This window comes from Tetrao urogallus (genome assembly GCF_951394365.1).
Source record: "Tetrao urogallus genome assembly, chromosome: 3".
Classification (NCBI taxonomy): domain Eukaryota; kingdom Metazoa; phylum Chordata; class Aves; order Galliformes; family Phasianidae; genus Tetrao; species Tetrao urogallus.
In genome coordinates this window covers 93,146,014-93,158,715 of record NC_136815.1, presented here as the reverse complement: position 1 = coordinate 93,158,715, position 12,702 = coordinate 93,146,014, and the positions used below count along the sequence as shown (strand labels likewise).

The following is a 12,702-nucleotide window of genomic DNA, read 5'->3' as shown; positions in this document are numbered from 1 at the left end:
ACAGCATCCCATAGAATTTGCAGTACTACGTACGTACAGTGATTAGCTCCACGACCACCTTTTGAAAGGGAAAATTTCAGTATAGCATAAACACAGTGCACCACTGACTAGTGCTGGAAAACACAGATACCTTCTGTGAAGATCTTAAGGTAGCCATTGACAACTTAAAAAACAGGAATGATACTCACTAGACATTCCTAAAGAAAACATGTTTAAGGAGTATGACTGACTGCTTGTTTCTGAGGATACAAATCTGTGCAGACTGATTTATTCCAATTAATGAAAGAGAAAAATATCTAAACATCCAGTAATAAATTTACTCATATTTCTGTGGAACTTCATAGCATATGGTTATGATTTTCAACATTGCTTTGCAATGAACTTGCAAGATAATATTTTTCTGTTTTGTATTAAGAAAATGTCTAGCTTTGCTTTGGATATCACATCTTTTTTTAAGTTCCTACTTAACTATTAACTCCTTTCTTCATTTCACAGCTGACTTTGTATATATAATGTAAAGAAATGGAGAATAGAAGTATTTTTAAAATAGTATGTCACTTCTGTAAACACTATCTAGAATGCTATTCGTTAGAGGCAGATACACAGATTATTGTGAACCCCAATGGCTGAAAGAAGGCTAACACCATTTAGATTATTGATTAGAAATATCCAGCCTCATCCTTAATCACCTTGGTCTGGCAATGGTAGAAATTAACAAGTTATAAAGAACTGAAAACACAAAAAGCACAAAATGTAATTAAATTTTCAAATAGCCAAAGTGTGCCAATGTGGAATTTCCTGCAGCACAGCAACTGTATTAGAAAAGATATGTATATTTTATCCAGAACCACTCCATAGGTGCTCTGAGGTCATACGCTTTCAGTGCTTGTTTGCTCACTAGCGATGTATGGAGCACAAGTGTTGCACATTTACACTAAGTTTGCAGTTTCACCAAGCTACACCACAGATGGTCTCCAAAGAGTTAAGTTTCTCTTTGGTTAACAAGCATAGACATAAAACGCAGTCAGCACAAAACTCAGCCATCACAAAAGTAATGTAACTATTGATTATTTAAACTAATTATTTTTAACTATTTAACTAATTAAAATATTTAATACTCCTGTATTTCGTGTTCTAACAGACCAAAGCCATAGTCCCACCTCTTCTCCAATTTACATGTTTCTTTCTTTCTGCAGGCTTTTTTTACTCAGCTCCTGACCGTCCAAACAGTGTCAGGCCTGACAGAATGCCTCTCTGCTGACAGGTCAGCCGTCCAGCGGATAGCAGCCTCTGTGCCAGGATGAACAGGTTACAACAACCGCTCTTTTTCCGACCAACTCAGATGAGGAAGGCAGTGGATATCTGACACAGAAACACAGCATTCGGTCCAACGTTGTGTTAACCAAACACTAAGCATCCTCTAGATAATGACTTCCTATTATCTGAGTTATTCCTACAAAACACTGCCCAATCTATCATATTACCACATACCTATGTTAAGAACACAAAATTTCAGCAAGTCGCTTACTTTTATAAACACCACAATCAGCGGGACCCAAACACCTTTTCGGAGCAGGTCTCACAGCAGATCCCCTCTGACTGTGGCAATTCACCGATAGTTTGAAAAGTTGCTTCTGCATCAGCCTGCAGCATTTCTGAGACCCGTCTGGCTGCCGGATGGAGGTCAGCAGAGCCCTGCGCTGTAAGCGATGGATGAAGCACAAAGCAACTGTTAACGTCCTTTCTCAGACAGTGCTGAATGACGACCCAGATGCACCTGCAGTCCTTCAGTGACACAACACCTCCTCGGTCCCCAACACCGCGCTTTCCACATTACAAGCTCGCGCTCCGAGTTGTTGAAGACAATTTTTCATCACAGCGTACTTTAATGTTTTACAACATACCGAACCTAGCCTGCCTTATACGCCACGTGCCCAAGGATCAGAAGCTCAGAGCGTGAAAAAACAATTGCTAAATAACTCCAAACAGCTCCGATCGACAGGCCGACCGCCCAGCTGCGCCGCCGCCCTTCTCCCCTCAGGCGGGGCGGGGGCTCACGCCGCACGCAGCACGCGGCGCGCCCTCACAGGCCGACTCGGCTCTCCTCTCCTCTCCTCTCCTCCCCTCCCTCGCTTCCGCCCCCTGCGGTTCCCGCCAATCCCGACCGTCGGTGTTGCGTCCCGGCGCCGCTCGGAGCGCGGCCGCGCCCGCTGCTCGTGGCGGCCGGCGGTTGGCGGCCCGCGGGCGGCCAATGAGGAGGCGGCAACTCAGAGCAGGCGCTCGGCCGGACGGGGAGGCTGCGGTCGAGTCCGAGTCGCGGGGGGTCGGAGCGGGGTTGCGCTGTTTCGCTGTGCGGCGGCGAGATGAGGCGGCGCGGACTGTGGGTGCTGCTGCTGCTGCTGGGGACGGCGCAGCTGGCCGTGCTGATGGCGCAGGAGGACGGCGAAGGTGAGCGGGCGGCGGGAGCTGGGAAGGGCGGAGGCCGCCGGGCGAGTTGGGGCCGCGATCAGGGGGTGCGGGGTCAGTCGGTGCGGCGATCGATCCGAAACTAACGTGAAGCCGAGCTTGTTGTGCGGTGATGTTGGGGCGGAACGTGGGCTGGGGCGGTGAATGTGCTGAGAGAAAGGCGAGGCTGGAGCTGGTGGGGGGCAGGTCGTGGCCGCTAGTCCTCCGCACGTGGAGGAGAAGGAAGGGAGCGTGCGGTCGGTGTGCCGCAGGAAAGATGGAGGCTGCGTTTGTGAAATGGCCATTTGAAGCACCTGGCGACGTGTGCCTTATCTTCACTCGTGTCTTCTGGACATGGAGGCCACCTCGCTGTGCTCAGGCTGGGAGATGCGGTAATGCCCTTCTTAAAGGAAACGCGGGCGGAATCTGAACGAGCTGCATCTAAGCTTCACTGGCTTTCGTACAGGATCCATTTCACTCGAGGAAAAAAATGGCTAGGCCAGATTTCCAGTAAGTGTTGAAAAGCTCGGTGAAGCCAAGCTTATGGGCTAGTTTCAGAGTAACCCATCACCCTGAGAGGCCTGCCAGTCAGCACCACGTACGTGAAGTTTTAAAACAAGGGTCAGCTTTACTATATTTATTTTTAAATGACGTACTTGTGTAGAAATTTCTGAGAGTATTTTGTTGGAATTTTACTGGAAGACAGGTTCTAGCAAAGCTCTTGCTTCATTGCTTTGACCATTTCCTTTGCATATAGCTTCAAGAAACAAAAATACTTCGTTGCATGCAGCTGCTTTGTTTTCGTGAGCTCTGTTATACAAATATTATCACACTACTTCTGCTGTATCAGGTGTCAGTTGCTCATTCTGTGACAGGTCTCCTAAAAAATATAAATCAGTAATGCTGAATAAATGAAGGGTGCCCCAGCTCCCCTTATCTCTCAGGTAGTTCATGAAAAGCTTCAGCCCTGATGTATTAGAGGTAGCTCAAGTGGCTGTAGGAGTTGGTGAAGTTGTGGATTCCAGAGTTTGTGGGCATCCCAGATAGAGGTGCTCTGCTTCAGCAAGGGGCAGACTGGAGTCATGCTTTTCCATACCTCCTTCCTTTGGGTGGAGCAAGTGCTTGGGTATGTTTGTGCAGCGATCTAAATACATCCCTGTCAAAAAAAACCTGTTGTTGGCAGACACACAGCTACTTCCAGTGAAAGATACAAAATTACTTCAGCGGTATATATTGGATCTTGTGGTTTAGCCCTTCAGCTGTGCAGAATCTTTGTTGCTTTTCCATACTCTGAGCATATGGTGCCGCTATGGCGGTGTGCCTTCTCATCAGGGAAGGAAAGTTAGCATTGTGGGCAGAAGCAAGAGTAGCAGCCTGATAGTTAGAATCAGAGCTGCACGAGCAAAATTGACTGACAAATTTTGCTCAGACTTTTTTTGTCAGTGAAAATCAAGTCTGACATGTTTTCAAGCAACGGGCATGGTACAGCTCTCTGGAAGGGAGTTCAGGCACAGACCTACCTTGAACATCCTGTTGTGAAACATCCCTCAGAACCATGGAGCGCTGTTAGTAGAAGTTGTGACTGCTGAACCCCCTGAAAAACTGGCTTTTTCACCATGGTAAATGAATGCCCTGGTAGTTCTCCCTGGAAGCTTAATCCTTTCCTGCAACTGTTCTGATGCAGCAACAGAGAAGCTGTTGTCCAGTTGTAAAGTTTAGCTTCAATCAGATAAAGCAATAGTAGTTGCTGAGAAACTTGATCCAAGCGACTTCTGTTGTGTGAGAAATGATCCCCTGTGATCTCTCACCTCATCAGACATGAATATTTTAGTATCATGCAGAGTTGCACTCAAAATAAGCATGTCTTCTGTACGAGTGCATTGTTGTGTGAAAGCTTATGAGAGCTTACACACTTATTATCTTTTTTTTCATGGAAAAATGGTTGCTGCTGTCTAACAATATGTGATGTTTGGTGTCTGTGGTGCCTGTGGTGAGCTTGTTGCTATGGTTTGCTCTTGGCCTGAGAATAGGCTGGGAATTCTTTTTTATTGCTTGTGCCTTCCCAGTGGATATTACATGCTTCTAACGCTTGCATTTCAAATTTCAGGTGAAGTCAGAAGTATTTTCAGCATTCTTGTCCTGGACAAGTAAACTGCATGTACACTGTCCACTGTCTACTGCCTACTGCTGTCAGTCGTGTCAACTTAGTCAAAAGCCAGCTAAAATGTATATAATATACTGTTTTGAACAATGAAACTTTCATTGTACTTCTTTTAATCCTGGAGCTTACAGTGGTTAAAAGGTCCTTAGTTTCAATGATGTATGGTTTATATTAGGAATAAAGTATTCTCATCACTTGTCCTCCGACAGAAATTCCTTTAGAACCATTCAGTAAGATTTGGCTAGAATTATAGAAGTTTTGACAAAAATCTTTAGAAGACGTGGATAATCAAACGTTAGAGAAACAGTCCCAACTTCCAAGTCAGGGCTAGTTGATATGTCTTGGCACCAGATTTCCTGTGTAACCCCTGCTTCTCTAATTTAGCAAGTGTCTTCTCCAAAGGCCTATTTTGGATTGGTGGTCTTAAGCCAGAGGCTTCCCCTGAAGTTCCTGAGGGCAGTTCTGACTCCGTTTGTTTCCGAAGGGCGCCTCACATCTCCGCATATGTTGAGTAGGAGTTTTGGGGTGCTGTGTGATGTTGCTGTGATCCTGCACTCGCTCAACAAGTCTGAAATTGGATATCAACTGTGCCCGTCTTGCCCAAGGAAGCTTATCTGGTGCCCTGCTTTCCCATGATTCAGGAAGTCACCAACATACTTTAGTAGCAAGTGCTGCATAGGTTGGAATACATTAATTCTCACTGTGTCTCTTTTAACTTGCTTTGAAGAGCAAAATATGTACTGAGACTTCGGTGAAGCTAATGGAGGGAGCATGTGTGGAAATGAAATGGGGCAGGTCAAACACCTGAGTCCAGTTACTTTGCAAACCTGGGCAGCTGTCAAATGTGAAGGAGGAATTAACCTGTTTTGATGCTTTCTTTTTCTAACTATGGGGTATACTTAATCTATCGCTAAGTTGGTAGACTTATTTTAACATTAAACTTCACACAACCTAATCTGTACCGGTTATTGTGTTTTTTTTTTTTACATTTTTACTTTTCTAGAATCTGTTATGCAAGAAGTTGATGATGAAGAAGAAGAAGGTGATGATGATGATGATGATTCTGAAGTTAAAGAAGAAAATGGTGTGTTAGTTTTGAATGATGCTAACTTTGACAGCTTTACTGCAGACAAGGACACTGTGCTCCTGGAGTTCTACGCACCATGGTGGGTTTGCAGCCTGTGATACCTCCTTAAGTGCAGTGTGAGATGGGTGCCAGGAGCTTCTTTGGCAATGCGCAATCCTAGAAAGCGTGCTTGGGAGGTTGTTGATTTTGAGGTAGAAATAGTTGCTTGTTTCTACTTTTTTTCCCAGTTGCCTTTATTGGAGTGGTTTTAAGGAGTGAAAAATTCTTGATGGCATTTTTAACACAGCAGTGGGATAATGTGAAAAAGCAGATATTTGGATCATGACTGGTTTTAAAGACTTGTATAGGAGTAGTGCTGTACTGTGATGTTGTCCAGGGCAGGAAATGGTTCTGGAAGTCTCATTGCTCCTGTACCATAAGAGCACTTGTCTGTCACCTCAAGTGTCATAGAGGTCATTCAGTCATAGAATCACCAAGGTTGGAAAAGACTTGCATCGTTTGTGCTGAGGGCTCCTGCGCCAGGGGCAGCACTGTCCTGGCTCTGGCTCTGCTCTGTACTTGTTGGAGAGGAGAGATTATCTCAGAGAGCCCCAGAAAGGCCATGTGATGTGACTTGACAGCTTGCTCTCTTGTCCCATTGGCGTACCAAGAACTTGTGCACTCATATAAATGGAGAAAGCTTCCCTAGTTAGGAAGTTGTCCTTCAGCAGTTGGAATCTGTGTCTTTGTTGGAAGGATGTTATGATGTGAGGACATTGCTGCCTCGTATTACTAGTTTTAATAGTGCCTTGTGCACTGCTGTTGTACTGGTGTGCGCTGAGTAACAACAGAGTACTATGGGGCACTGTCATGGATACAAAGATCTTTAGGCAGGATGCATCTCCTCTTGCATTCTCATGGGCAAAAGTAATAGGATTATTAAAGGGAAAAGCAAGAGTAAATGTTTGCAGTCAAGGTGATTATTTTGTGCTAGTGTTTCAGTGGAAGAGGGGGGAATATTTCTTGCTTGAAGTAGACTTGGCTTTTAATTAATACCAGTCTCATCATGCAGAACTCTACCCCTGTTTGGTAGTTGTAGTTTGCTACCATGAAAACTGAACGTGAAGCATAGCATAAGGACGTGTAACAACCACAAACTAGTGTATTTTCTTTTTTTTCCTCTACGTTCCCTCCTGCCAATTGAGAGACTAAAGAATACAGGCTGTTACATACTAGTTTCTATCTTTATTTTCCTTTGTCTCCAGTTTATCAAAGTCTGTTCACTTCTCTGTATGCTTTGTATACTGGCCCTGTCGTGCCAGCTTCTTCAGCAGTAGCTTCTGCTCTTCCCAGGGAGTTCTGAGTAGACCAGGTGCTCTGATACTGCGGTGTGTGTGAGGTGAGGATTCATTAAGGCACAATTAACTTCTGGTTCATTTTTCTCTTTAGTTTGAATTTAGGATACCATGTAGAGAAGATGAACCCAAACTAGGGAGAAGCTGAAGTATTGAGTGAGATGCTATCTGGGGGCAGGGAGGAGAAGCACAGTACAAGGTTTGCAACTTTGTAAAAGTAATTACTAAATTTTTTTTATAGGGCTTTGAAACTTAGAATGGAGAGTGGAAAAATAAAAGGTTGGGGTTTGTACAAACAGTACCTGGCTATAGTTTTTCTCGCCCTCACACCACCATCATTCCTCCCTATCCCTCTTCCCACCCTCCTCCCCCCTTCCCAGATCTGAAAATATAGCAAGACAAATAATGTTAGGTTGATGATGTGAACATCTGGCAGAAGGCCTTCTGGAAATGCAGAGTAGCAAAAAACTCCTCCGTGTCTGTCTTGCATTTGTATATGTACATATGTATTCCTTTAACAGGTGCGGGCACTGCAAGCAGTTTGCTCCTGAGTATGAAAAGATAGCCAAAACCCTGAAGGAAAATGACCCTCCTATTCCAGTTGCCAAAATTGATGCTACTGCAGCCACTGCGCTAGCAAGTCGTTTTGATGTCAGTGGGTACCCAACCATTAAAATCCTGAAAAAAGGCCAGCCTGTTGACTACGATGGTTCTCGAACAGAAGATGGTAAGAACTGGTCCTTGCAGTTCTTTGTAACAAAGCAAGGAAGTGTATGATCTTGCTGCTTGAAGGAATTATTATGAGGGACTTCGATTTCAAGTTCCATTATGTGAAGTAGAATAATATTATGAAGGCTGAAATTTTGCCCAATCTTCTAAAGCCTGTGTGTTCGGGGACAGTGTTGGTAGCGGGTGGTTCTCTTAGTCATGGAAGACTTCCTGAATAACGGCTTGATTACAGTAGGAGGTATTGTGCTTTTTGAGGGATCGACATGTAGGAAACAGTAAGTCTGTAAATTGTCAGTGGATATAAAACTAGATATTTCTCACTTAATGAATGTGTCCAGCTTCATTACAGTCAGAAGGAAAAATTGCCTTTTCTGTCTGCTGAGAATGAAATTCGTGTCATAATTTCTAAATAATTAATGTAATAATATGATATCTATTGTTGCATTTGATATACTACAGAAATGATAGTGCAAACTTTGTAACTGAGCTATTGAACTGTTTTTCAGCAATTGTAGCCAAAGTCAAGGAGATTTCTGACCCCAGTTGGACCCCTCCACCAGAAGCTACTCTTGTATTGACCCAGGATAATTTTGACGATGTTGTGAAAGATGCTGACATAATTCTGGTGGAATTCTATGCTCCATGGTAAGCAAGAAGGCAGTTGCTTCTGCTTTCCTAGCACACCTGTTCTGAATACACTTGGTGAAGCTGTTTTGCTATTATGCCTCTTCTGAATCTTCTGAAAAGGCTTGCAGCTTATCCAGTGCAGAGGTAGAAGGTAGCTAGCAGGACCTGGCTTATTAAAACTGCCCTCCACCCTCCAACTTCCTTAGGTGTGGGCACTGCAAAAGGCTTGCTCCAGAATATGAGAAGGCCGCCCAAGAGCTCAGCAAGCGCACGCCTCCCATTCCTCTGGCTAAGGTCGATGCCACTGCTGAGACTGAGCTTGCAAAGAAGTTTGATGTTACTGGCTATCCAACTCTGAAAATCTTTCGCAAAGGCAAACCTTATGACTACAGCGGTCCGCGAGAGAAATACGGTACTGTGACTCTTTGTCTTCTTAAGGGCTTGACTACAAATGTAGAGCATACACACATGTCCATAAGAGTAGCATGGGGAAGGTGAAAAAACATGGTCTTGTACCCACATATCCCATCAGTATAAAGCTGTGTCATCTTTGTAACATCACCCCATGCTCCTTAACAAGCTCCTTTAATATAAAAATAATTTAAATAAGCAAGCAAGCAGTAGGAGTAAATGGGCAGCCATTAGTTGCACTTGAGTGCCCTATAAGGGCTGGTCAAGTGCTCATACTAGCTTGTATCAATACTAGCTTGCAGAAATATTAGGAATAACCAAGTGGAATACTGCCTCATAGCAGGGTCATGAGATGGTGAAGGGTCTAAAATTTCAGAAAGGTGGGTTACTTGAAAGGTCAGCTGACATACCTGGAATTCCTGAAACCGACCTAAAAGTGAATACCCAGAACTGGAGCACTTGAAGACCATGACCATTTTCTTGATTACTTTGTTGGTTATTTTGCGAAGATTGCACAGAAATGAAGGTGTCAATGTGAAATATACTATTATGCTTTTCTATAGAGGAAGTGCCTGAACCTTTCAGTTCAATAAATATTTATGCAACTTCTTGGGTGTGGGTTTGTCTAACAGGTATTGTTGACTACATGATTGAACAGGCTGGTCCTCCATCTAAGCAGATTCAGGCTACGAAGCAGGTGCAGGAATTTCTGAAGGATGGAGATGATGTCATTATCATTGGTGTTTTTAGTGGAGAAACTGATGAAGCCTATCAGCTCTATCAGGAAGCAGGTAACGCATGGTTTAAAATACTAGAAGTGTGATTTGTTGAGCCTTGTTGCTCAAGGCTTTGGGCACGGGAAGTTCCCTTATTTATTCTCTGAATTCAGGGAGTTTAAAAAGGGAAGAGAGAGACTCTAGGGTGATCTTCCACTTCTACTGAAGGGGGAAAAGCCCTCGCGCTAGATCTTGTGCATGTAACTGAAGTCACAGTAAGTAAGTCACAGGGAATAATATACTCTTGATGTAGGGTCTCCAAAAATATGTGACCTAGAGAGATGGGAACACTCTGCTGAGGAGCAGATCAAAATGTCTTGCTAGGTATACCATATGATTTTGCTAGTTTTATACTTGACCATTCCAAAGGCTGGACTCTGCTGAGCTTGTTCAGGCTGGGGGAACTTGAAGGAAGGATCATTATCTGTCTCTGAATGACTTTATCTTGGCAGTGCTTATTCTTAAAAATTGTTGGTCCGGTAAAGCGCTCTTTCACGTGTCACTGGTTTGTGCTTCCAGTGAAAAGCACTGGAACTGCCCTCTGATCAATGTCTGCGTCTCATGTGATTGAACTGCATGCAGCCTTGCTTTCTGTCTGATCATTCAGAGTAGTAAGGGCAAATTCTCTTTCTGTGGTCGCTTGCTTCTGACGTTGTTTTCATCTGGATGCTCCAGCATGGAAAGATACAAAACTGTCTCCCAGGTAGCCCCGAAAGAAATGGATTGATTGGGTGCCTTCCAGAGTTCCTTTCCAGCTCTACTCTTATTTGGAGGGAAGCCTAGAGTAGGTGACTGAAAAAAGCAGCTGCTTCACTGTGTGTTTTGGAAGCTGTTCAGTACTTTTAAATACTTACTCTAAACCATCAAGTAGATAAGCAGTTGAATAGCATTCAACTAGTGCTTCTCAAAGTGTGTTTTCTCATTCTGTTTGGTGGCGAGAGGTGTTCTCTAAGGCCCTGAGTTGTTCCATGCCTGCGTGAGTGACTGTCCTTGCAGTAACAAGATTTAGGTTGAAAGCCATCAATTCGGTTCTTGGTGACTTTTCATTCTCCTTAATTTTAATCTTTTAGCTAACAGTTTAAGAGAAGATTACAAGTTCCATCACACCTTCAGCAACGAGATTGCAAAGCTATTGAAAGTATCTCCTGGAAAGCTGGTTGTCATGCAGCCGGAAAAGTTTCAATCAAAGCATGAATCCAAGATGTATGTTTTGGATCTTAAAGTGAGTGAGAATATGATGCAGGCATTGCTTATAACGTGTCCCTTCCTTATTCATGTGTGCACCGATGCTGGTTTCCAGTACTGTGTAACAGAATCAGCACTTACATGATGTCTTGTCCCCGTTTTTTTTGAAGCAGTATTCTACAGATGGATCAGAGATCAAAGAGCACGTAGTGAAACATGCTTTGCCTCTAGTTGGCCATCGCAAGCCTTCCAATGATGCTAAAAGATATGCGAAGCGTCCCCTAGTGGTTGTCTATTACACTGTTGACTTCAGTTTTGACTATCGTGTTGGTAAGTCAAGTTCCCTGTTCATCTGTTTTGAAAGGAAATGAGTAATAAGTAACTAGAAATTACTAACCCTGCTGCATTCTGGTTCTTCAGCTACCCAGTACTGGAGAGGCAAAGTCCTAGAGGTAGCCAAGGACTTCCCTGAATATGTGTTTGCTGTTTCTGATGAGGAGGATTATTCTTCTGAAATAAAAGATCTAGGTCTGCTTGAGAGTGGAGAGGATGTAAATGTTGCCATTCTGGATGAAGGTGGCAAGAAATATGCCATGGAGCCAGAAGAGTTTGACTCTGATGCCCTCAGACAGTTTGTGCTGGCATTCAAAAAAGGTAAAGGATTGTTTTCCTTTTACTTTTTTTCTTTCTTTTCTTTCTAAAGAGCCATTTGCTTTGCTTTTTCCTTCAGTGGATATTCTTCTGAGTTATATTCACATGAAATTCATGGCTGCAGTGAAATCATATGTGAAGTCTTATAATGCTTTATGGCTTAAATCTTACTGGGTGCTCATTGCCTTCCCCCTCCTCCCTTTTTATTGTTAACTTCACGAACTTTGCTGTTTAAGCTGTGCTGTGACATCTAGCAATATTTTAACAGACGATGTGTTTGGCAAGCCTAAAATGTTCTCGCAGCTTTGAAGTGCCAGGTGATTGTTGGCATTCGTGGCAAGTGTAATATATATAAATCCCTTTCAAGCACATTATGGCTGGATACTTGTGAGCAGAGGGAGAAAGCTTCGAGGGTGCTGTGAAACAACTTGTCCCTGCTTCACGAGATCGCTGTGCTAAATGTCATCAGCAAGCTAGGCAGTGTTTCCTGCAGAAGTGAAATTGATGACTAGTGCAGTGCTTTTCTTTGGTGTGAAGATGTATTCTTACCCTGTTTTCTTAGTGGAAATACAACGGTTGCTCTTACTGTAATTAACAATGGTGTGTGTTATCCTTTCTCCTAGGAAAACTGAAGCCTATTGTGAAGTCGCAGCCGGTGCCAAAAAATAACAAAGGGCCTGTGAAAGTAGTAGTGGGTAAAACTTTTGATGCCATAGTAATGGATCCAAAGAGTGATGTTCTCATAGAGTTCTATGCCCCGTGGTGTGGACACTGCAAGAAACTAGAACCGGTGTATGCTGAGCTAGGCAAAAAATACAAGCATGAGAAAAATCTAGTCATAGCCAAGATGGATGCGACTGCCAACGATGTGACAAATGATCACTACAAAGTGGAAGGATTCCCTACCATCTACTTTGCTCCAAGGGACAAGAAGAACAATCCTATTAAATTTGAAGGTGGTGACAGAGATCTAGAGCATCTGAGTAAATTTATAGAGGAGCATGCTACAAAACTCTCTAGAACAAAAGAAGAGCTTTAGAAAAGATGAGGGCGATAAAGAATTCTTTGTACGTTGTAGTTTAAAGAAAGTTACTGACAAAACTTCAGTGAGAGAAGAATTCAGCAGCTTGAACAAGGAAATTCTTGAGCAGTAAAGTAATTGCAATATCTTTTTTTGTATTACGGAAAAAATTCTGGACACTGAACTTTGATACAATTGTCTTGTTTGTTATAGTTTTGATCTATGGAGATAAAATACATCATTTATTTTTTGTGACTATCTTGAGCTTGATTCTT

At 43.3% G+C, this 12,702-nt stretch overlaps 1 protein-coding gene across 2 annotated transcripts; it reads left to right on the top strand.

The window, feature by feature from the left end:
- Window positions 1-2,363: 2,363 nt before the first annotated feature.
- Window positions 2,364-12,445, top strand: PDIA4 (protein disulfide isomerase family A member 4; the record flags this gene model as incomplete). Of its 2 annotated transcripts, none has more annotated exons than XM_079533113.1 (10): window positions 2,364-2,448; window positions 5,610-5,772; window positions 7,549-7,754; window positions 8,263-8,401; window positions 8,590-8,795; window positions 9,427-9,585; window positions 10,641-10,792; window positions 10,929-11,085; window positions 11,176-11,409; window positions 12,030-12,445. In XM_079533113.1, 10 exons carry the CDS (start codon window positions 2,364-2,366, stop codon window positions 12,443-12,445), a joined length of 1,917 nt encoding a protein of 638 aa, XP_079389239.1. The 2 variants fall into 2 exon arrangements, with proteins under 2 accessions (XP_079389239.1, XP_079389238.1); XM_079533112.1 differs by having other exon boundaries at window positions 10,926-11,085.
- Window positions 12,446-12,702: the final 257 nt, after the last annotated feature.